Source organism: Cupressus sempervirens, chromosome 10 (genome assembly GCF_028749045.1).
Source record: "Cupressus sempervirens isolate cs-2001-9-10 chromosome 10, ASM2874904v1, whole genome shotgun sequence".
NCBI lineage: Eukaryota > Viridiplantae > Streptophyta > Pinopsida > Cupressales > Cupressaceae > Cupressus > Cupressus sempervirens.
Window position 1 is genome coordinate 210,875,214 of NC_143127.1, and position 26,539 is coordinate 210,901,752.

A 26,539-nucleotide genomic window follows, 5' to 3' on the forward strand; every position below is an offset into this window, starting at 1 on the left:
TTTGCACATAAAAGCCCTTTTTGTGGGTTCTCTAGCCACCGGTCGATCTCGGTTTCAATGGGGAGTATTTGCCCCATGGATTCAGGTCCACAACCATGATGAGAAATCTGGTCTTTAAAAAAACCATGGACTTAAATAGATTCCTCTTTGTGATCATTAACATCCTCCTCTGAGAATTGCATGAAAAAAGAACAAGATTCTGTTGATATTTGTATATCTTTCCCTGTTCATATCCATGAAAGATTTGACCCTATTCATATATTTATCAAAGATATGATTTGATTGCATGTGATACAAAAATATGATACCAAGATAAGACATGGTTTGATTAGATCAATAATTTTCCTCACGTCTGAAAACATTTGGCGGGCACCTGAAAACTACTAACCAACTTACCACCAGAATTTGTTCGTGTCGGACAGATTTTTAGTGGAACTCCCACCTATAATAGCCTATCGGCTAATTAGTATAATCGTTGTCTCCTAAATTCTTTGTTGAGTTTACTAGTATTTTATGTTTATTTACTAGTCACTTTATTACTTAAGTAATGAATAATACATTATTATTATTATTATTATTATTATTATTAGTTCCTGTCATGGGTTGTGAGCGCTAATATGACACTAACATAACCAATCAAATCAAAGAATTTAAAATATTGTATAAAATTTTAAATGTCTATATCTTTTTCTAATTTTTCATTATTTTATAAATCATATTTTTCATTCATTCTATTGGTCCATACAATTTTTGGTGGGGAAGAAAATTAATTTTCTTCAAAAAAAAATGCATTAATTACAACTTTATCTTTTCCACATTTGTGACAAGTTGATAAGTGTTTTTTTTTCAATCATTTTATCTTCCACCTCACACAACATGTCTAATTAATATTAATTATCACAATCTAATTTTCTTACCAAGTTCAAATATAGAATTAAATATTTTTAATTTCTTATTTTAAATATATTTATTATTAATTTTACATTGATGTTTATTTTTGACTATTTGATATGACTTGTTCCTAATATACTTCTCTGTCTATATATAATTATGTCTTTTTTAATATAATTTCAATATGTTATATCTTTGTATTTCAATTTCTTATTTTTTTTAAAAATTGATTTTTTAATAAAAGTAGTTAAATTATTACTATTATTTTACTTTTATAAAAATAAATTAAACAATATTATTTAATTATATTTTATAATAGTGTTTGTAATATGTATAATTGATAAGTGTTACAATTTATAAATTATATCATTTATTATTAATAATATTTTTTATTTAAACAATTTATCATTTAGTTTAAATATATTCAAAACTTAAATATATATTTTAATATTAAAATTAATAATTATAATTTATATAAAAAAACATACTAAAGGAAATAACCGCAAATAAGAAATAATTCAATTCTAAAAGATATATAAATTATTATTAAGTTTTTATAAATTTTGTATTAAAATTAAATAGTTATATTCTATTTCTTATTTACTACCTCATATTTATTCATCAACATCAAATTTATATTTATATGTATTACATCTATTTATTATTTACAAATGTACATATTAAATTATATAGATATTATTTCATAATTAAAAATTAATTAATTTTATGAAAAAAATTGGAAATATAAAACATTAAATAGTAAACCTTCTCTAATTGTGTAAAATTATACAATTAGTTTTACTTATAAAATATTTATATATTTCAATACATTTCATTTTTTCTTATACAAATGTGAGTTTTTATATAAAAATTAAATTCTTAGTTTCATTAATTAAAATATAATATATTTTAATTTTTTATTATAACCATGATTTTATTTTGACTATTTGTTTTATTAAGAAAAATAATTATATTTAACTCTCTCTCTCTCTCACACACAACTTATGTTGGTATCACTCTATCTTACTATTTTATTTGTCTTCCTCTTCCTCCTCTATATTATCTATCATTTTTACCTCTACATATATGTTTATGTTGTTATTGTTCCATACTGCTGCTATTTATATCTATCTATATCTCTATCGTAGTTTTTGTCCAATGCTAATGATTAAAAAATACTTCATCACTTCTTCAAGTTCTATAATTCAAATATTAGTATGGATATTTTTCCTCATTGCACATATTTTAAGTTGTCAATGTAGAAGGTGAAAATTTGTCTAAAGCATATGTATTGATCATAGTATGATATCAAGTACTTAGTGTCATATTGGGGACTTTGGCCTCTTATTCTAGGGCTTAAATACCCAAAAATATAATAATATAACACGAAAACTTAACATTGTTTTCTCTTTCGAGGGTGATAAAACCCCTGGTCCTGATGGGCTTCCTTTTTTGTTCTTTCATAAATATTGGAATATCGTTGGTGCTGATATTTGTAATGGTGTGAAGGAATTTTTTGGTACTAGAAACATCCTTAGAGAGTTAAATGGCACCTTTATTGCTCTTATTCCAAAAAAGCTAGGTGCTGAAAGATTGGATCAGTTTAGGCTTATTAGCTTGTGTAATTCTTTTTATAAGATTATTTATAAAGTTCTTATTCTCAGAATTTTGTCCCTTCTTCAGACTATCATCTCAAGGCAGCAAAATGGGTTTGTTCCTGGTAGACAAATCTTGGATTCCATTATTTCAGTTCATAAAAATATTCATTCTTTTGTGGTGTCAAAGAAGGAAAGGTTTCTTCTTAAGCTTGATCTCTCTAAAGCTTATGACAGAGTGGACTGGAATTTCCTCCTTCATGGATTGGAGGCATTTGGCTTTAATAAGAGATTTCGAGACCTTATCTTCATGTTAGTTTCGTCAGCTTTCTTCTTGATGCTTGTTAATGGCTCCCCTACCTCTTCTTTCTTTAAGGCTTCTAGGGGTCTTAGACAAGGGGACCCGATCTCTCCTATTCTTTTTGTTATTCTAACTGAATGCTTGGAGAGATTTGTGGATAATATGGTGGTGAAAGGGGACTTTGTGGGCCTTAATCCCTCATCTTTTGCTCTAGTTTATTCTCATCAACAATTTGTAGATGATTCTATTGTTATGGTGGAGGCTTCGATGAGAAATGCTACGAACATTAAGAAGGCTTTGGGTGACTATGGGATGGCCACTAGTCAAATCATTAACTGGAGTAAAAGTTTGATCTACTTTATTAATGTTAGTGAGGCAAGACAAAATAAGATCAAAAAGATTATTGGCTGTGAGAGTGGTTCTCTACCTGGAACCTATTTGGGTTTACCTTTGGGTTTAGCCCCTCCTGACAGCTTTTGGAACTCGATGATTGATAAAATCCACTTGAAACTTGTTGGTTGGAAAGGTTCTCTCTTCAATCAGGCTAGTAAGGTTATTGTTTTGAAGTCTATTCTACAAAGTGTTCCACTTTATGCTTTGAGTGTTTTCAAAATTCCAAGAAAGTTTGCTTTTGCTATTGAGAAAATTCAGAAGACTTTTTTGTGGACTGGAACGGAGATTAAAAAAAGACTCCCTCTGATTGCTTGGGAAAATGTTTTTATGCCCCAAGGGAAGGGACGGCTTGGCTTGCGAAGGATTACTACTATGAATGAATTCTTATTGGCTAAATTATTATGGAGATGGCACAAGGAAGAGGGGGAATGGAAGAATATTTGGGTTGATAAATATAATAGGGACCACATTGATTTTCATCATTTCCTTAATAGTGATTTTGAACAAGGGGCTTCTCTGATCTGGAAGAATGCTCAGAAATTTAATTATATTTTAAGGAAAGGAGTTAAATGTAAGGTGGGAAATGGTAAAAAAGTGCATTTTTTGGGAAGATATTTGGATCTTGGACCACCCTCTTTGTGATGATCCAAGCTGGAATAGGTATATGGAGCAATGCAAGAATCAATTTGGTAATTTTGTGGGTAATTATTGGAAGGATGATATGTGGGTGGATCTTCATAGTGTGGACAATAACTTGGTTGAGCTTGGTGAGTGTTTGAATGCATTCTTTTTAAACCATGAAGAGGATGTTTTGATATGGAAAATTGACCCCAGTGGTATGTATTATATTGCCTCAACCTATGCTAATTCTTTCGATGACCATGATGAACCTTGTTGGGCTAAGGCTTGGGTGAAAGGCATGACACCCAAAGTTAATATCTTCTTTTGGATTCTTCTACAGAATAAAACTCTGACACTTGATAATCTTAAGAAGAGAGGTTTCATCATTGTTAATTGATGTGTTCTTTGCAAGAATGATGGGGAATCGGTGGATCATATCATGCTACATTGTCCCTTTACCAAGAAGCTTTGGGATAAAGTTTCTAGCTTAATGAAAGTGGATTGGGCTTTCCATGCTCCCATCCAATTGTTCTCTACTAGTTGGATGGCTCATTCCAAGAATGCTTTGATTGTCAAATTGTGGGACTTCATTCCTCCTTACCTGTGTTGGGACATTTGGAAGGAGCGCAACAATAGGATCTTTAGAGGAGTGGAATCCAGTCCTGATTAGGTGTTCTATAAAATTAAGGTCCTTATGATTGAAAATATTAAAATTATTGGTTTTGGACAGCACCCTTGTAATGAGTGGGAAGAAGGGGTGCTTAATAGCTGGAATATAAAGAGTTTGGGAATGAATATTAAGGATCTTAATCCAAGGGATAATGCTAGATGGGATTGTCCTCCGACGAATTGGTTTAAGATAAACTTTGACAGGGCCTTGAAAGGGAACTTGGGCAAAGCAGGATGCAGAGTTGTTATTAGAAACTCTAATGGTGACTATGTGGGATGTATAGCTATTCCAATAGGGGATCAAACTAATCATGTTGTAGAAGCATCTACTACTCTTCGTGGTCTTATCTATGCCAAAAGTATGAATTTGAGGAACATATGGGTGGAAGGCGACTCCCTCAACATTATTAATTGTTTAAATAAAATTATTGAACCATCGTGGACTATCAACAAGATTATCTTCAAGGCTATTAACATTATTAATTCTTTCAAAATTGCATTATAACTCATAATTTTAGAGAAGCCAACCGTATTGTTGACTGGGCTGCGAATGTGGCTTGTTTCAGTGATCATAAAATCATTTGGAATTTTTATAAGTCTTTAACTCTAGATGGCCGTCAACTTATCGAGTATGATAAATGGAGATCTAAACAAAAATATTTTAATTATGATGGTGTCAGTGATTTGTAATTATGACGTGAACTCGTTCGAAGTATGGTGGGTTATGATTTTTAGAAAGTTGAGCATTTCGCACGGATTCTGGGCAATTTTTGCCATTTCTCTTTTCGTTTGTGATGTGGCTTTTAGTTACAGAGTGATTTGGGGTTTTCAAAGAACGAAAACCAGCGAATTTGGTGCAGAGAATATGGGAGGAAAAAGGAAGAGAGTGGAGCCAGCTAGCTGCTCGGAGTGGAGGAACAAGACGGAGGTTTGGGATATTCTGAGGTGAGGCAATTTCACAGGGTATATCGAAAGGTTCAAAGATAATACTCCAGTTATTACTCACCAATTTATCAAATCTTGGAAGGATGGCTCTATGATGGTTGGTAACCAGTGAATGGATGTTACCGAAGAAGTCATTGCAGAGGCCACGGGGCTGGACAAGGATGGGATTATTTCTTATCGGGAGAGGAAGCTCTCGGACAGGGCCATCGATAATTTTGTGAAGACAAAGCAAGAGAAAAGTCGCTTGGTTAAAATAGATAATTCGTATTACAACCCGGCCTCTGTTTCTCGACGATGGCAATTTGTGCTTTTTGTGATAATGGAATATCTAACTTTAGATGGGAAATTCACTAAGTTGTATGGGTACCATTTCATATTGGCAAATCACTTTCGACATGATGTTAGGATCAATTTTCCATTTTATTTATTGCAGTCTCTTATTATTTCCACTCAGGCTATTCAGAAATATCCGAATGGTGAGCATGTTTGCCATGACAGTCTTATGGTCCTGATTATGAATGTGTTAAAGTCCAAGAAGATTGTGAAACCCAAGGGTAGTTTGAAAAGGGCGGACCAGGATATGAAAGGAAGTCTCCCAGATAAGGGTTATGATTTTGATACCCAAGATGAAGCTGAAGGGGGTTTGGGTAGTTTGAAAAAGGGCTCGGGTTGCAGTTCCAAAAAGATGAAAAAGATTGTTGAGGAAGGTGATTCTGACTGAGAGAGTGACTTCGTGGAGGAATTAGTGAGAGACCACTATAATAAGAGGAGTGGAGGTAAAGGGAAGAGTAGTAAGGGATTTAAAGATGACCGGGTTTCTCCTCCTTCTGATGATGAGCCTCTGGCTCACCAGCTGGAAAGGAAAAGAAAATCTTTAAGGCGGCAAGAGGAAAGGTTACAAACTAGGAAGAATGGGGACTCGAATAATGAGGATGTTGGAGAACAAGGGCACATTCCAGATTTGGATGATACTATTAAAGGTGGGCTTGGGTTGTCCAAGGGTCTTTTTGGTAACCCTGGTTCAATTATGAAAGAGATTGGCTTCCTTAAGCAACAAATGCAATTGTTGGGCAAGGAAATGGAGTAAGTAAGCAAAACTGCCAAAGGTGAGCATACATTGGGCCAACATATAGACAGACTTTCGGAGGTTATTGGGAATGCAGAAGAAGTTAAAAACCTCATGCATAAGATACCACTGCTCGAGGCCAAACAAAGGGTGATGGACAAAGGGATTAGTAGTATTTAGGGGAAGGTGTCGAAAATGGATACTAAACTAGGCAATTTGGAAAAATTGTTCAAACAGATGGCAGACAATGTGGGTAACCTTTTGAAGCAGAATGAGAATGACAAAGGGCAAGACTCCCCTTTGGTGGCACAGACTCAGGGACCAAGCAAATACACCCGAGCTCATTCTAAGAAGAATGAGGATGTCAGTAAGAAGGACAAGGTGAAGGTCGGTGTTCATAATATGCATATTCTGGCGGATCAAATTGTTGACCTGATAAAGACTTCTTAGCTAGTCAGTTGTTGTTCTTTTACTGTTCTTTTGTTATCTTTTCCAGCTCTATCTTGGGTGACCTCATGGTTGTTCTTTTTGGAGGTCTATTTCATGTTGTCCTGTGCTACTTCTCTCTAATCTTTACATCTCTTGTTTATCTCTAGACTTTTGTTATTTTGTAAAAGTTTCGGTTCCTTTAAAACCTGTTTTTACTTAATCAAAACACAAGAACTTAACAACAAAATATGAGCCATCCTATTAGATCACAAGTGCATTTCTAAGACGAGAATTTAACAACAAAATAGGAGCCATCCTATCAGATCACAGGTGCATTTCTAGGCCAAAATTAATGCATTCACAATGTTAGTTTAGAACTATTTAACCTTATTCTCACTCATCTACACCTCTACAACCATTATGCATTAGGCAAGATATGGTTAATAACATGTTTTGGTTATAATGTTATAATATATATGTATATAGTATTGCATATTGTTAATTATTATTATGATAAATATATAATTAAAATATATATTAATAATTATGTATCATTTATTTATATTTTCTCTTTGATTATTATTTATTATTAATGTTTATAGTCATTTTTCTCTCCTTGCATAATCTTGTTTCATAGAAATTTCACAGAATTGAGGTGAAAATAGGTGAGAATATTTCAACAGTGCTTGAAACCGTGGACATGACGTAAAACATTAAAATACATATAACACATACACATACACACACATTTGTATATTGCCATTCCCCCATCCCCATCCCCCAAACGCTATGTTGATTTAGATTCAAATTCGAGTGTGGTTTTAGACTTGGGTTCACAATTCATTTGAGTTTTCTTTGGGTTGGGTTTGAATTCATTTTGGGTATGTCAGCACAAAAACATATCTCGTGTGTGTGTGAGATATGTATATGTATGAAACAAAAAATAAGTTCATACACCACTATGCTAGTAAAGCAACATAGCAAAATCTGCCACTATATATATATATATATATATATATATACATATATATATATATATACATATATATATATATATATATATATATATATATATATATATATATATATATATAATCGAAAAGGCATGTGTTTTCTCTTTTAGGCCTCTTTAGTGGTCTATTCTAGGGTTGGAGGGTTGGATTAACTAAGACAAACCAAAAGAAACTTTAACAAAGTAGAAAAATCCATTGATCTGAGACAAGACAACTACCAAGATCTGGACACATCTCAAACCTTCATGAGACTTTTGACAAAAGCAGAGCCTTCTTTCTAAAAAAAAACTCTATTTTCTATTGTCATGGATGAGTGCACCTCACTCTAGGTACACTTGAATTGGATTCAGGAAATTTGTGATCAATTACTTGCCATGGTCGCAAGAGGGAGGAAGAGGATATTGTGGTTATCACTCTTCAAAGTTGACCAAAATCCTATGAACATTCTATCGAGACTCTCAACATTACATCTTCTGGTGTTGATTTGAAGTTCACCAATCTCTACAAACTGTTGCTTTAGCAAGATCAGTGGAAACAACAGTTTGGTAGCAACTCCAATTCCACCTCTATAGAACAAGCCTTTGTTGCGAAATCCTTTCAGAAGGATAAAGACAAGTTTCAATAGCCATCTCAGCAGAAGTCTTCTCCTCCAGCATCAAATGGTTCCATAAAGAAGACCATTCAATGCAACTACTGCCACAAGTTTGGACATGCTTAGCTGCATAGTCTAAGCAATTAGGTTCGCAGCCCAAAGTGAATAGTGCAGAGCACACTGAGCAGGCGGAATCTGCCTTTTACCCCTTCATGGCCAAAAAACCTGCAGATCATCTGAAGTCATCTACCTAGTACATTGATTTAGGTGCCTCTCGGCATACTCATTGCAGAGACTGGTTTACTGACTACCAGCCTTATTCAAACTATAATTTTTGGTGGCAGAGAAGAGCACATGGTTGTCAGTAAAGGTAACATTTAGATTCAATCTGCTGGGAGGAATCTCATATTCCTTAATGTGTACTACATTCCAAGGATGGAACTAAATCTACTCTTAGTCAGTCAGTTGTTGCGACATTCTCCACACTTGGTAGTCAACTTCAATTTACATCAATGCACCAGCACTGATCGGGCGACTAAGTCTACTGTTGCAGTGGGTTTTGAGGATCACGATCTTTTCAGACTTACTGATTCTGGTGATTCTCAGGACTTAGCTATGGCTACTCGGCAATCTTCTATAAGCACACGTTGGCATCAGCAATATGGGCACTTAAACATGCATTATCTCTCACAGCTTGTTTGGGATGAGCTTGTTCTTGGATTGTCAAAGATTCAGACTCAACAACTTGGAGTTTGTGAAACATGCCAAGTTGGGAAGCAACATCGCACACCGTTTACTAGTGGCAACTCATGGCGAAATTCTCAAGTACTTCAGCTTGTACATGCCAATATCTATGGCCCTATGGCCACTCCTAATCTTGGGTCCAGGTATTTTTTGTTGTTTGTTGATGATTTCAGTAGAAAAATGTGGGTGTATTTCCTTAAAAAGAAATCAGATGCATTTCCTATATTTCAGAAGTTTAAACCTTTAGTTGAAAAAGAGTTTGGGAAATCTATTATTACTCTTAGATTACAGTCATCAGACAATGGGGAGGAATTGTGTTCTAATGTTTTCTCCAGCTTCTATACACATGGCATCAAACACTAGTAAACCTCACCCCACACACCACAACAAAACAGTGTAGTTGATTGTCGAAATAGGACAATCACCGAGATGACTCATTCCATGCTCGAACACAGACATGTTCCAAAGCAATTTTGGGCAAAAGCAGTTAACACTGCAGTTTATCTATTGAACAAGTCACCCATAGTGGCGGTTAAAGGTAAAACTCTGGAAGAGGCTGGTCAAGTCACAAGCCAAGAATCAATCACCTGAAGGTTATTGGCTCCCTTTCTTTTGTTTGGATCCCTGATGCGTCATGCACCAAGTTGGATGCCGGAAACTCATGCTTGCTAGATATAGCAGTCTTCACAAAGCCTACCACCTAATCGATGTTGAGACATCTCGTCTCATCTACAATCATGATGTAGTCTTTGATGAGCAGCGAGCACCATTCATGCCTATTTCTCCTGTTCCTGATCCAATAGACCAGCCTATGATGGCTCATGATTTGGGAGTTCGGCTTCCATTAGGTCCACCTAATGGGAGGGCTCCACTAGCTCCTGCAACTCTAGTTATTCCAGTGATACCTATACAGACACCTCCAACTTCTTTTGCAGGATCACCTCGCTTTGTAGATGCTTCGCCTGAGTTTGATCTAGATTCTTCTGATGAGGATCCTACTAATCAAGCATCTCCTAGTACTAATGTTGGTCATTCTCCTATCCGGCCTAAGTGGTGGGCTAAGACACTTGCTGATCTTCGTGATGATGAGCTCATTGATGGGAGAAATGCTCGAAAAAAAAGCAAAATTATAGATTCTGTTAATTTTGCTCTCATGGCCAACATTCACAGTGTGTTTGAACCTCAAACAATGTCATAGTGGGAAGAGGCCATGACATCTAGACACTAGAGCCTGCTTAAGAACAACACCTAAGTCCTTTTTGATCTTCCACTAGGGAAGAAACCCATTGGCTGCAAATGGGTCTACAAAATCAAATACAAATCGGATGGTATTGGATAAGTACAAAGCTCGTTTAGTGGCAAAGGGCTTTTCTTAGCATCAGGGCATTGATTATGAGGAGACCTTTGCTCCTACTGCAAAGATGAGCACCATCAGATTAGTCCTAGCCATAGCAGCACAGTTTGGTTGAAAGGTCCATTAGATGGACGTCAAGAGTGCTTTCCTGAATGGTGATCTCCATGAAGAGGCCTACATGACGCAACCTCCCGGTTTCAAGGTTGCTAGTAAAGACCATCAAGTTCTCAGATTGGTAAAAGCTCTCTATGGCTTGAAGTAGGCCCCTCGGACATGGTACATAAAAATTGAAAAGTACCTCAGTGATCAAGGCTTCAAGAGGAGTTCTTCAGACTCAAATCTGTACATCAAGACTACTAACAGTGACATCATCCTTCTGGTTATTTATATAGATGATCTAATCATCACTGGCAATTCAGCATCTTTGATTCAGGGAACCAAACAAAATTTATGCCAATCTTTTTATATGACTAACCTTGGGCTCATGCATTATTGCCTAGGTTTTAAAGTTTGGCAATAGTCTTCTGGTACATTCATCTCTCAGTCCAAATATGTCAGGGTCCTGTTAGACAAATTTCGTATGCAGGATTGTAAACCTGCATTTACACCTATGGAGAAAGGTCTCTAGTTATCAGCAAAGTCTGATTCTCCTTCCGTAGATGATACTACATATAGGCAACTAATAGGCAACCTCATCTACCTCTCTGCTACTAGGCTTGATATCAACTTCACAGTCAACTATATTTTATGCTTTATGACAGCTCCTAAGGCTGATCATTGGATGGCAGCAAAGTGTGTGCTTCGTTATGTGAAGGGCACTTCAGATTATGGAATTTTGTACTCTCAAAGTTCTAATCCTAAACTCAGTGGGTTCACAGATTCAAATTGGGCAGGCTCTGTTGATGATAAAAAGTCAACATCTGGATATGTGTTCAGTCTAGGATTCGGTGCAGTCACATGGACTAGTAAGAAGCAGCAAGCAGTTTCTCTCTCTTCTACAGAGGCCGAATATAGAGGGACTGTTAAGGAAGGATGTGAAGTTGTTTGGCTTCGTCGGATGCTTGTGGTAGGACCGACTACTCTGTTTGTTGATAACAAAGGTGTTATCAAGTTAGCACGAAATCCAGTCTTCCATGAACGAACCAAGCATGTGGATGTTTACTGTCATTACATATAACAACTGGTTGAAGACGAGACTATAGATTTGCAATATGTTCCTACCACAGATCAGACTGCAGACATTCTCACCAAGCCTCTTGGTCCTGATAAGTTTGTCAAATTCAGAGGACAGCTTGGTGTTCTAGATAGATTAACCATTAGGGGAGGGTATTACAATAATAGATAAGTCATCTATTATTAGTTAATGGTTATCTATTGTAAATATCTAATTAGCTTTAGCTTGCTTTCATTTTTTGCTTTCTCTAGAATAGAATGTTTCTATTCTTTACGATCTTTTCCTAAGGAAGCATTGTCTCATTCTTTTGTATAAATTTACCATCTAATCTCTGTTAATAATAAGCAAGTATTTAGTTACTTCCATAATAGAATTTGTCTCTGCTTGTATGTGTGAAGCATTTATTGTTGGTGTAGCGTCTTTAATTTTTTAACTCTTTTTAGTTTGAATTTTGAGTGCCCATTGAACTTATATAGTTAAATTGATTTAGCCATTTACTCCTAATTTGATTGCCCTTCAAGGGAAAGTAAGGGCCTTACAAGTTTCTGTGGTGGATGCAAGTGGTAGTGTGTTGAAGTGATGAGTAATTGTGCACTTGAGTTCAAAAGATGGACACAGGGGTAGGCCTTACAAGTTTCTGTGGTGGATGCAAGTGGTAGTGTGTTGAAGTGATGAGTAATTGTGCACTTGAGTTCAAAAGATGGACACAGGGGTGCAATAAAATGTAATTTTTATCATGTACTAGTAGGCGCACATGGTCTTAGTTCTTGTATTGCAATACCATTTGTCATTATGTCTCGGGTTTATGGACTTCCAAAGTTCCAAGCGGAAGCATAGTCTTGTATTGTTGGTTTATGACTAGGATGGCAAGCCCAAATGAGCTATGATTTTTTGGTTTATTTTGTTGTATATGGACACCCTTTTTTATATAAGATCCAGTAATAGGCGTGACAAATTCTATTAGTGATATGGATAGGTGCTGATTGATTAAGTCCAACTTGTTTGTCCACCAACTTTTCTACTCAATGTTTTATATCAATATATATAACATATATTTACCTTATTGTGTACAAATTCTCTCTACCTATTAACTGGGTTTTTTATGTTTGACTTTTCAAATTTATACAAACACGTAATGGGTGATTAGGTGCACACTTGTAGGCCCCTAATTGCTATACTACTATAACATGTATGAGACCCTGAGTGCGTATTGGCTCCCCAAACCTAAACTCATTCTTATATTATGTTCTCATGCCAATACACAAGAAAGAAGCCAAATAAGGTGTTAGTTTCCACAGTAGATTATGCAGACTCAAAGCTATCAGCTAATATGATATCAATTAATAATATTGATCTTCAAAAAAGTTTGCCCCATAAAATGTGCCTACAATATACTAATTCTTCTCCATAAATATTATCAAGCCTGATAATAATATTTGCAAGACCTTATCAAAACCAAACTTGATAAATTAATCGCAAATATTAAAAGAGTGGAACAACAATAATATTCTTGTAATTAAACTAATCATGCACTATCTGCTGACAAGCTTCAATCAATTCCCAAAATCATCTTTAGAAAAAACTTCACAAATTCACTCAATAGTGTCTGCTATATTGCAAACACTACACAAGAAGGGATGGATTTCCATCTACACCTTCAAGTCCACGCGTTTTCATCCTTGGAATGTCATTCCTCAAAGGAATGAATCATACATCAATTTCAAATAAACATTTAATCAAGTCTAATACAATGCAAAAACCTTCCTTATAAAGGACTCCAAGAAGCGTCTAGAATACTAGGCCAACTTAGCCGACCTTAAATTTAATCTTATTTGGAGAACTTTATTTACTAAAATGACAATTAATAATATTTTATTGTTTTATTTTATTTGTATAATTTAATTAATATTTAATTTTTTGGATCGATAAACGACTGAAGTGTAGATTAATTATTATTATTTGTTGGAATCAATTATTATTAAATGTTAGGTGAAAGTAGATTCAAACCCAATACCTCCCACATGAGAGGCTCACAAGTTACTGTTGCATTGTAGGCTTTTGCCTATAATTTAATTAATATTAAGTCATCATTTTTTAAATTTTTGACAACTTAATAAAAATCAATTTAACTGTCACTTAAAAAATTGGGAACATTACAGTGATTACACCACCTTGCAAACTGAGCAGTGACTACACAAATTTTATTTGGTTAATACACAACGATGAACGATCTTCATGAAAAAAGGGAAAAATTGATTATAAGAATTCTTTATTATAGGTATGCAACATGCACAAATCTATAAAACAATAATGAGGCATGTTAGTCACATTGACCTATGAGACATCACTAGTGAAAATAGAAATATTGGAGGATTTATCACTTCTCCTTGTACTTATTGTTCAAACTTTAGTCCCCTCAGATTTTGACAGTTTTACCAAGATTATGAGTAAACGGAACCTTGCCAATCCACCTACTGACATACATGACACCATATGCGTGCGCATGCAAGCACAAACAAACACTCCATCGTTGGATGTTGAGGACTTGAGACCAATCAGATGAGCTAAATTTGCTCGTACATTATAACATAGCATTGGTGGAATACAACAAATAAATGGAAAGGAATGCAGTGATTAGAATCTGTCGGGGACAGAACTTTTTCTGCTTTCAACCAGTTTTAAAATGTAACTATGACCATGTTAATCAATACACAAGAAAAGGAATAGCATACAATTCAATATATTCCAGTAAATCAAAATATAATCAAGTGCATGGAATTCAACAGCATTATTCAACGTTTAATCATTGACCATGCCTATTATTCTACCTACAAAATGGAAGCCATATGTATTAAACTATGTTTTGCCGAGTTTCCGGGACAGGGACGGCAGGGGACAGGGAGACGGGTTTCTGGGACGGCAAATTTTTTTGCCAATTTTGGGGACGGGGGGACGGCAAACGAGGACAGCAGAAGTGACATTTTTGTTTATTTTTTATGTTTTTTGTGTGTTAAAAAATTGGGGACAGATGCAAGACCCCAATGAAGTCCTTGGGGCCTTTTTGTGGGGGACACATCCCCGGGGAACATGGGTATTAAACAAGCACAAGAGCATTTAAAGTCTTCTTTAGTGGAATATATGATATATAGAAGGGGATGTGGAATAGAATATACCTTGTCTATATTTTCAGGTTCTAATCCTTTCTTTATGCGATCCTCATATGAAGCAGCAATCCAGTATCTACTTGAATCTGGAGTGTGTACCTAAAACAGTAGAACAACCTGTCAGATGAATTTACAAAGTACTACAAAATTTGTTTAATTGTAAAAGAAAAACTTACTCCAATAGAAAGCATAGAAAACCATATCATGCTTAAACCATTAAATTATGCATAAAATATTTAAATTGTGTAATCATGACACAATCGATTCATAACATTCAAAGAAAATATACAAAACCTACAGATAAAACATTAAAAATTCTCCCAGTATATCATCCATTAGAGTAATCAAATATTGCCTTTCATCAGTTTCTATAGCCTATTAGTACAACCAACACCACAATTACGAATAAACAAAGACCAAAATCAACCATAAATGAGATGTTTAATGGGTCAAATGACACGTTCAGAAAAAGAATACCTTCTAGTAGCTTGAAACCTATGTTTAATACAACGTTGCCAATTACTATTGGATTCACCAAACAGTTTACTCAGTTCAAACAGTCTTCACTCAATAGATCTTAGAAGTTAGAACAACAGGTCTATAGAGACAAGCGTAAGGAAGCTCGCTCGCAAGGGATGGCTGATGAAATTTGTGATATCCCCAACAGCTTATCCAACCTCCAACTTGCAAAAGCTTGTGTTTTTGACAATTTTTTGGTGAGTTTGATTCTCATAATGTATTGAGGGGTTTTCACTTACTCCTTTGCCAATAAACAAATGATTTTGAATGCAAAATATATCAAAATAATAGCCTGATAAATTAATTCAAAATTCTGGTCTTCGTAACAGAAAATAATAATACCAACTTTGAAAATAGCATACTAGGAATCCCATGCTAGCTTGGAAATGTGCATTTTTATTGATCAAACTCGTGAAACTGGCGATACAGGAGTACCCAGATGGCAGCAAGGCAATACCTCCAATGAGGTTTATTTGCATCAACTATAACTATGAAAAACAATTATGAAAGAAATAGGTATGTGCAGGCAAGGTCACAAATCATAACATGTTTTCCAACTACAATACTGATAGTATGCCAATCATACCCTAAAAGAACCCCTCGTTTATTTATTACTACTGCTGAATCGCTGATAATGATTTTCCCCTTATTCAAACCCTAACCGCTGCTAATTTATTTATTTGACACCCTGGGGGTCTGCAATGTGTATGGCTTGCCCTAGGAAGCCATGTGAGGGCTGGAAATGGATGTGACAGCATTCAATGGCCTCTAAAATCTGATCAACTTGCTGTCAGCTTTCTGATAAGGCTGCTGCAGGTCTGCACTTAATAAACCTTCAAATATATGAGCAAACCTTTGATATCTCTCACCATTTTGGCTCAAGATAGAACTCCTAAATGAAGCCCATCAAGCAATAATATCAGCTGATATCTCACAGCCTCAGAAATGCAATAACAATGAAATTTAAACAATCTCCAATGCACTAATACAGCTGAAACCCTTGTTTCAATTGCACAACCTCCAAAGACACCAAATTTGAAAAGACAAATGATCATCAATAATAAAGTTGATTTGCTTTCGATCCAATATGGGTGCCCAAAGTCAAAGTCACAATAAATGCTTTTTAATATCATTTCAATAATATATATTATGTTGCAACTTGTCACATTAACTTTATAAATTGCACTAAATATTTGGCTCCATAAATCATAGTCAACAAATGCATTTTTAAGTCACTTAAATTTGTTAATGTGATAGCATCTGTCAGATTGATGCATGATGAAAAATTATAATGATAATATCTGTATATACATACATACATACATAGTAATGTTCCCACTTTCCGATTAGGTTCGATTGCTATGACCTACAATCATTTGTCAGTACAATATCAAAAATTGTATGTAAAACATATTAGCAATATTAGATTTAAGTAAATACTAATCTAAATACTATCCAAGCTACCCTTCCTAATCCTCCGAGAGAGATCCTTTCTCTAATCGCCTAACCCTCTGGTCAGAATTCTATATCGATTAGGTAACTGTCATAGAAAGAGCTTCTCCCTTAGGCCTCTTTGGGATCTCTAGTAACACTACATGGTAGAGATCCCAACTCTACCAAGTCTCTTATCTCTAACATATGCATATGTTTGACCACTACAATATATACTATCCCTAAGAGATTCTCTACGAATCTCTCTCTGAATTCTAATTTGGAATCTCGACATTCATAAAGAATGCCCTCTTCTCTCTATGAGTTCTCTTTAAGAGAAGAACTCAACATTCATAATGAATGTTCTCTACCAAAGTTACCTTGGCCTCTAAAATGATCGCAAATCCCAAACACTTAATGATTATTTTTTCTAGAATAGTTATCATTCTATAAACAATGTTACTCAATGATAACTTATGAGTTATCAATTACTCATGCCTCTTTCTTGTAATTATTCCTCTACACAATTCTTCTTTGCAGAACATTGTATATAAGTTCATATTTCACCTTTTTCTATCCTTGTTTATGACTGCCCTAAGCTTTGTTAATTATTGTTTACCGCCTGTCACGCGGGTGACCCGGGTTCGGTCCTCGGCAACGGCGCCAAATGTTTACCGCATAGGGTAAGAAGTTCAACACAAGTATAACACGATTCAATTCCGAACAGGTACTTTATTCATGTATGCATTTGCAGATTACAATGACTACAATGATTTCCGATTACAATGATGATTCCAAAGTCCATCTCGGACGTATACATATACCTTTTCCGAAGGGGTGACTCAAGCGTCACGTGCCCGTTCAGATACTACTCTACCCGTCGGCTACACTATACATTTTACCGACAACAATTATTAGATCCCTCGTTGCTGCTTCCTTTCGTTGATTTGAGCATTTTACTATTTATGTGTTATTGTCTGTAGTCTTTATCGTCTTTGACAATACTCTTCTATCTATTCTTTTATTGTTGTCTCACATATCTTATTTATAGATGTTTTTTCTTCTTTATATTGGTGTCCTTGTTGGATCACATGTCGATGCCCTTTGCTTCTGCTGATTATAATTTTATGTGAAGAGCCTGTTTCAGTTCTGATGGTCACCTCTGTTTGCCGTGCAATACCAATGTTTGTAGCAATCATGCCCCTATCAATATCACGGTGAATGCCTGCGCTATTGTGTGCTTAGTATATCTCACGGTTGGTATTGGCTTTTCCTAACTTCCATCAAAGGTCCTTGTCTTGTCCTATTCAATCCTCCACACCAGCATGCTATGCCATAGATATTTATATTAGAGTGTTCATCAGTCTGCATTTTCGTCTATATGGTTTCGATGATATGTGATGACTCCTTGTCATGACAGTTTTTTTATTATAATCTGTATGCATTATAATTGGTGCATATAATTTGAAACATGAAATGTATTTAGAAAGTGTTTTAATCTCTTCCGTATGTCCTCCCTTCAATATTCTCTTCTTTATGGCTGACTGGACTCTTCTTCTGATTCTGTGTATGCAAGACAACTAATCAGACTTTATTGTCCCGAACATATATGTGAACATCTTTATTTATCTTCCTATTCTCTTCTCTGAGTTTTAGCTCTATCTCCTCTTCTTCTGCTCATATTCCTTTCCTGCATGTATTGTCCTCTCCCTATTTGTGTCCTGATATTTGTTTTTCCTTCTTATTGTTGACTCTATAGATTGAGCGGTCACAACCTTTAGTAACTTAATTAATCAACTTTGTATTATAATTCAATTTGTTAATAGTGTATTTAATATGAATATATATTATAAATGTTTAGGTTTATATAATTCTTTAAATATTGATCTTAAATATATAATGTGTGTGTGTGTGTGTATAATCATATTTCAAATTTATTTAAATAATGTCAGGTGTTATCAATACATAATTATCCTATCATTATCTTAGTCTCTTAATCAATCAATTTTTCATAAATATTATTTCTTCTGATTTCAAACTGTTTATAGATTTATATTATAATAAAATTTCATTATGAGAAGGGATATCACTCTCTCTCACACACACACACAAGAATAATCATTATAATTATATTTATTATATCAATCATTATGCTGTGTTTGATTGAGGCCAGTCTTTGTTAAGGCCCAATGCTTATTATCAAAGAACCAATTATAATTGGTATTGTGTTATGAGCGAGAGTCACTAAAGACCATGTAAGGTCATGAACCTACATGGCATAAGCCATGTATGTTCATGCCCCTACGTGGGGTGACTATTCACAAAATTATATATATCATGTGACTTGCAGTTGGAAACGCATGAAGCAAACTCATGCGATTACCTCTGCACACTCGCGTCTACTTCTCCACTCTGCAATTACATATTGGGCTCTTCCTTAGACATAATATAATTCAAACTGTGGTAACATATCACCAGTCTGTCAAAGACAGAAATATAGTGCATATAACTAGTCTGTCTCAGATCTGCAATATATTTATATCAAAATTGATATTCAATTCTAATCTGAATTATCAGATATATTTGTACTCTATCAGAGACTCATTACTTGACAAAATTGAGGGTCATGGCCCCGTTGAGCATAAAAGTGACTTTATAACTTAATAATTTCTCTTTAATGATTAATAATTAAATAACGTAACTTGCACAAATATCATTATTTCACTAAGTTGGTTGAAGGATGGGATAACTACTACATATACCATGTGTCAAGTGCCTTGCAGAAATAGTAACTCTGCCAATATGACTCATTATAACCAGTAAGTCCCCGAATATCTGCTCAACTCAAAGGTGCCTGCGATCGACAATGCAAAAATAAACAGTTTGGATGCCCTGCTAAAATCAGTATTCTTCACTTTCCTGAAATAATCACTATAAATAGTGACTGTACAAAACTGAACCAAATGAAGAGCAATTCTGATCACTAATTGACCTCCAGAATCTGAATAAGCCTCCTGCTCTGCTAACTAAGACTCTCTAACCATGTGCCTTAGCCTAGGCGGGCCAATGATAGGCTAAGTTGTAATAAAACAAGTGCAGCCTAAAATGAGGCCACCACAAAATTGGTTGTGTAAATAGTATTGCTCATATAGAGGAAACCCAAAAAAGGGTGTGTGGGCAAAGAAGAGGAGTTGACGGACTGGCACACCTCTTTCTGGTGTTGACAAACTGGTGTACGTCATGTTGGTCGAGGATTGTACTAGGAAAGCACATAAGGTAACTTTGAAGGCAAATGGTCTTCCTCCCCCCTTGTTCGATCAACTCATTGCACGTTACTCTTTCCTCAGTGCTCAGTTGGATATTTCAGACATTGCCATTAACAGGGCATAGTTGTCCTCTGTTAATCACCTTTGGATTCTCAGATTTAGGAGGAAATTGTTTATGCTTCCAATGAAGACTTTCCTAGATGAGGACCTCACTAGATCATAGGTGGTATAATTAAAAGAATCCCAGGAACTTGAGGCAGCAACGAAATGCAAGAACAAATGGGCAATTATCAAGAACTTGTAGGCAGTGATTAGGGATTCCTTTCCTCCGAAATGGAAATCCTGACCAGTAGCCACTGCTAAATGACAATAATAGCTGCAGTTGGGTGTTGGCTCCTGATTTAACAATGATTATTATTACCAGCAGACAACAAAATTTATTATGACTAGAGGTAGCCAGTGCTTATATTTAGCATAATAAATTATGTCTCTGGACCAACTACACAAAGCAAAATTGCTTCCTACACTTCTGGCTCTGCAAACCCAAGGTGGGAGTACCTTAGGGATTCAAATCACTTCTTGACTCTTATCATTAATCCCTAGAAACAGCAGATGTGGTCCAATTTCTCTAATAAATGTGAGATAGAGATGAGATACAGCAGCTAACCATAACCCATAAATTCCCACAGATAGATGATGACCACCACTTAGACACTTGATACAATATTTGATTGGTTTAGATTTGAATATAAATTGGATATGTGTAGCAGAATTTACTTCAGTTTGTCTCTGATTTATATGACTAGTGCCTTATCCATTGTTGCATAGAGTCAACTATTAGCAAGGGATCTAATTCAAATAACTTGTAAATGAATTATATCAACTGTAATCACCAATTCCCATTCTTATGAAATATCCCTCTTATAAACTCACATACCCTACTGATTCATTGAAGCACTTCCTTAACTCCTTGAATTAAAAGCAACAATAGAATCAATATACAACCTATCCAGATTGCATTCAATCAATTAAACCTTATTTAACTGATCTCAAAGTAAACAAATTCATAAAATGGAGACAGAGATTGATAACACAGATATAGTGTAAGTGCCCATTTGTATTATCCTTTGAAAAGACTGATACAATAACTAATAGAAACTCAATGAAACTCAGAATATCTTGCTAATTCTATCATTGATATGAAAACATCAGGAAATTCGTTAGGACCATGATCCAACCACAAACAAGTTTTCTCTCCAAAATTTCCATAATCAAAATAACAACTTTTAAACCTTTCATCTTTAAGAGCAAGGAAAGAAACAACCTGGTGCGCTTCAGGTGGTAACTCTTGTTTAAACCTCAATTGATCATCCACAACTTCAAGAGGTCGCAATTGGTGATGAATCTTCCCTCTAACATCTACATCGAACTCATTGGTAGTCCAGGCAAGATCAATCTTGGAATCAAGCTCATGAAATATCGTCTTTGGGGGCTTGTCCCTGTGAATAGTAAACCATGAATCCTTGTGAATCTCCTCAAGTGTACCCTCAAAAATCAAGGATTTTTTGATATTCTCCCCATCAAACACCTCTCCAAGTTGCTCGAGCACAATATCCAACTGTAGCATCAATCCAAACTATTCTTTATTTTCCTTTTCCATGGGAGCAACTTGATCACCACTCAACTATCCTTGCATATCCTCATCAATAGAAGCTTCATCATCTAGCATGTAATTTCCCTTGAACTCTCTTTAGGAACATCCTGCCATTCTTTATATAGACTCTCACCAAGCATAGCACCTTCAAGACTGACAGGAGAACCATCATACCTCTTTGTGAGTTACCCATCAACTTCCATTTCAAGTGGCAAAATTTCTGGAGGTCGAAGTAGATGGTGAATCATGCCACCTGCAACAACTTGATCACCTTGAACTGCTTCGAGCAATGACTCCTTTTGCATTTCTTCTATAGGATCTTCAAGCATTCCCCCAAAGAATGTGGTGGAGATAGCATCTTCTATTGGTTTATCAAATTTTTCCTCATATCTTGATTCTCTTGTGATATCTTGTAATTCCTTGTTCAACTCACCCACTTGACTATGTTCCTTTTTAAGGATATTTGAAACTTCTTGCGACCCATCATCAAGAGTCACCGCTTGAATTATGCATGAAGGCTCACCAAAGCTTTCCTTTTCGTCCACTTTTTGATGTTTAACTTGTAGTTCTTCGCGTGCCTTCACATTTTGACTTTTGCCTACCATCCTTTCCTTCTCTTGGATAAATTCAATTGTTTCCTCGATTTTCTTGTCAACCCCTCCACCTTGTGATATAGTGTGCGAAGGTTCATCCACTTGCATATCTTGAACATTAGAATCAACCATATCATTTTGATGTATCTCACCCTCTTCGTTCTCTGGTGTCCAACTTAAAAGCTGAAAGAAATCCTTACCACCCCCCACCGATATTTCCTCATACCAACCCAATTAAAACTTGACCAAGTCAATAGTGTCTTGACAAGATGGGCAAGTAGATTTTGAATGTGAGAGACTATGTACACTGCACCAAAAACTTCTTCCACATGTTTTTCTGTTCCCTATTGATATCTTCTTCGTAATCAAGAAAATCTTCCTCTAAATTAACAAAGACCGTAGGCTCATGTACTTGTAAAAAAGAATATCTTCCTCTTAATGCCAAGTCCACTCTTAAGAGAAACACCAAACAATTCATCTCCTCATGATCTATAGTACCATGTATCCTGCACTTCCCTAATGCTGCAAGTTGAGACAAATCCAATGGAGAACATTTTTTTTCAAATCAAACCAAATGGGAAGAACGTCCACCTGCTTGTCCATTGAGAAACCTTTCTTTTTGAATTCTTTGATTTTTTTATTTTTTTGGATTTTCTCTTTAAAAGAGATCTCTCATCTCAAATCTAGATTTGAAAGCTCATTCCTCGTCAAATCTCTGCTCTGAATTTCCAAGTTGATCTAAGAATGAAAGTCATTCACGCCCTCCTTCTAGCACCAGATAATGTTGTTCTCGCGACGATGGAGGGTATGCCCACCAATAACGCTCTGATTTTACCAAGAATGAATGTAAATTCAGCCCTCCTATGAACTTCAATCAAGCCCTCCTTCTAGCGCTAGATAATGTTGATGTCAGTTTTTGTACCACTACATTACATATAGCGATTGCATACTTGATAGGGAATATCAAATACTCAATCCCTCTCTTGAAAAGTTAATACTCATGAGGACATGAGAATAACTCCAATGTTCCTTACACCTCTAGATACTAACTCAGTATATCGATGTGATTTGCTAGTAACCATGTAGGCGAGCTTACGTTATTCATTCGAAGATAACTTGATGGTACTTTGCTTGCTTGACTTGTTCTTTTCTCCTTGATCACTTTCACTTTCAACTACTTCTACCACTAAATGCTTATTGCTCTACTACTACTCCTATGGATGGAGAAATTAGGAAATGGATAGGGATCTAACCAAATGAAAGCTTGCCAGTGGCGCTACCTCCATTGGTGCGATGATTCTAAGGGATACTCCTAGGATTTTCACACTAACACCTATCTTCCAACCCAATTGAAGTACAAGCGGAAAAATGATATGCAAGTAGAACTTAGGAGCGATTGGACTAGATTGCCACACAAGGCTTCCTAACAAGCCGCTAGGATGCTAGTGGCCTAGTATACAGGTCCCTATCAAACATTCACTTACATCACCATACAATTAGCCATTTGTTTCTACTCTAACAACATGAAATGAAATCTATTTTAATTCGAGAGATGAGAAGAACCATGCAATACACCAAAATGATCATGTATATCCACCATGCAAGCCACAACAATGAATAGAGAACAATTTTGATAGTATTTTGGCAACAATTCTTCAACATCACTCTCTCACAAATGAGAGCAAAATGGCCTTATATAGAGGCTCCAAATTACAATGAATGGTCGAGATTAAGAGGCAAAATCAAGGGCCAAGATTATATCCTACAAACCCTAATTAGGGTTACCATTATGCAACCAATTACATGAGGGCATCAACTTTGTGGGCCAATGAGAAAATTACAATAATTTGTCAACCAATGAGAACATAGGACACTTGGCATGATTTGATTGCATGCACATGAAAGTGCCACCTCATCAACCTTATCTTATAAATTTATTCAATCCTTGAGATAAGGTGAAGCCTTGGATGCTTGAGCTTGCCCTTAGAAACTTTCTCATCACCACTCGAACTTGCTTGTACTTGATGTCCTAACCCTGAAAGGATGAGGTCTTCATGCACTTGGGGTAATCTTGCCTTGACCTTGATGGCTTCCCTGGATATGAACTTCTTTGCAACTTGAGAGCCTTGCTCTTGGCCGCTACCTTGAAATCAAACTTAACCTCCCCCATTATCCTTGCCTTCCTTAACCATCCTAGTCTTCCAACCTTCCCATTCGAATCCAACCAAGCTAGCTTGCACGAATAGCCAAGCCTTGCCTAGCCTCAAATATTTTCAAATCTCTTCTACTAATTTGCTCTTTCTTGAAATTGTGGGGCTTCTTGAATCTCAATCTTCAATCAAATTTGTCCTTCACCCGATTTCATTCTTCACCAAAGCTTGCACTTCAACCTTTGTCGGCTTGCAACCAAATAGAAGGGCTAGGACCCCATGTGGAATTGCTTCTAGTTTTGCACTGCCCTAAGTTGTAATTCTAGATTTTCATTTATAATTCTGGCCCAATCAAATTTGCCCTTTCCATTTGCAATTTCATCAATAAAGTAATACATCCAATTCTCAAATTGGATACCTTATGAGACAGCCATGATCCGACTGAGAAGCACAATGAAGTCTCCATATTCTGATTTGAAGTCTACTACTGTGAGCCTCGATGATCTGGTGACTCCCTTCTTGCCTTCATGTACCCAATTCTGTTTTAGGAAAGTGAAGTAGGCATCTTGATTATCCTGGTGGAACTTGGCAGCCTGATCCATCATTTGTCTCTCAATTGCATCATGTTTACTGTACCGATATTGGTATCAGTAATTTGCCTCATTTTTGAGAAGGTGTTTTGGGCATCATGTCCTCTTTGTCTTTCTTAGTATTTGTTCCCTTAGGGTTCTTGCTTGCACTAACATCTACCATCCTAAACACTTATTTCTGCCTCTTCGTTCTAAGTGATATGGACTACCCTTATCGATCTCCAACCTTCTTTCTATCGATGGATTCTAACTTATTTTTGCCTCGCCAAGTCCTATCACTACGCTTATCAATCTCCAGTCTTCAACCTAGGGGTGGGACTACCACTTATTTCTGCCTCTTCGTTACCTTAGGATGGACTACACTTATATCTCCCAACTTCATTCCTAAGGTGGTCTAGCTTATTTCTGCCTCTTCAAATGTCCTATCATGGATTCTACACTTATCTCTCCAATCTTCAACCTATAGATGGGATGATTAAGTGGTGTATGATGAATGCAAGAAGAACCAAGAGAAACGAAATTAGACAAGAACAAGGATCGAAATTTGCTTAAAGATCACCTTTCACCTCTAAAATGAATTGAATTTACCTTTACCAATAGCCGGATCTTCTTTGAAGTTCAGATCAGACCTAAAAATTTCAAGCCCTTTGCAAATAATGATGCCCTAGCTGTTAAAATCAGAATTCTGTCCTCTTGAAATTGCCCATGCATGTGCCAAAAATCAAGCTTCAATCATATGTTTCCTTTACCAAGTAATACTGTCCGGATCTGATTCAAAATCGCAGCTCCTCAAGAAAATCAGACCTTTACAAATTTCGGCTCCACAAATTTCGGCCAGGGCAAAAAATGCAGCTCCTCAAGAAAAAATCAGACCTCAAACATGAAAATCTGACTTCAAAAATCACCAAACATGGAAAATTCTGCCCTAGAAACAATTCGCTAAGGCCTTGAAATCTGCTCCAAGCACACCAATCTGCTCCTTCAAAAATCGCTAAGTCTGATAATGTTCTCCCTTTGCCAAGAAAACCGCCAAGAATGGAAGAAGGCTGCCTCTTGCTAACTCTTGAACACATGCGAATCTGCTCCTTGTTAGAGAAATCGTCCCAAGGTAAAAGCTGCTTAGAAAATCGCCAAGAAAGAAAGAGCTGCTCCAAGAATAATCTGCCAAAGACAAGAGAAAACTGCCCTTTGCTCAAATCGCCAAGGATGGGAGAAGCTGCTTGATGGAATGAGAGAAGAAAGAAAGGGGAAACCCCTTTATACTCAACTCTACACTCTCCTCCAAGCTGGCCGACTTGCACCTAGGAGAGAAAGAAAATTAAATTAGTGCACAAACATGGCCCAACTTTAAATGCCAAGATAAAAATTAATTTTACCATTGTGAA

General features: G+C 35.9%; 1 protein-coding gene across 2 annotated transcripts in view; it reads right to left on the reverse strand.

Moving 5' to 3' along the window:
- The window catches only part of PUR7 (purin 7), a 201,257-nt gene that overhangs the window by 14,860 nt on the left and 159,858 nt on the right, over window positions 1-26,539 (reverse strand). For both annotated transcript variants that reach the window (XM_089804169.1, XM_089804168.1), the window contains exon 8: window positions 14,961-15,050. In XM_089804169.1, coding sequence (XP_089660295.1) covers window positions 14,961-15,050 — 90 coding nt within the window. The remainder of the gene's footprint in view (window positions 1-14,960; window positions 15,051-26,539) is intronic.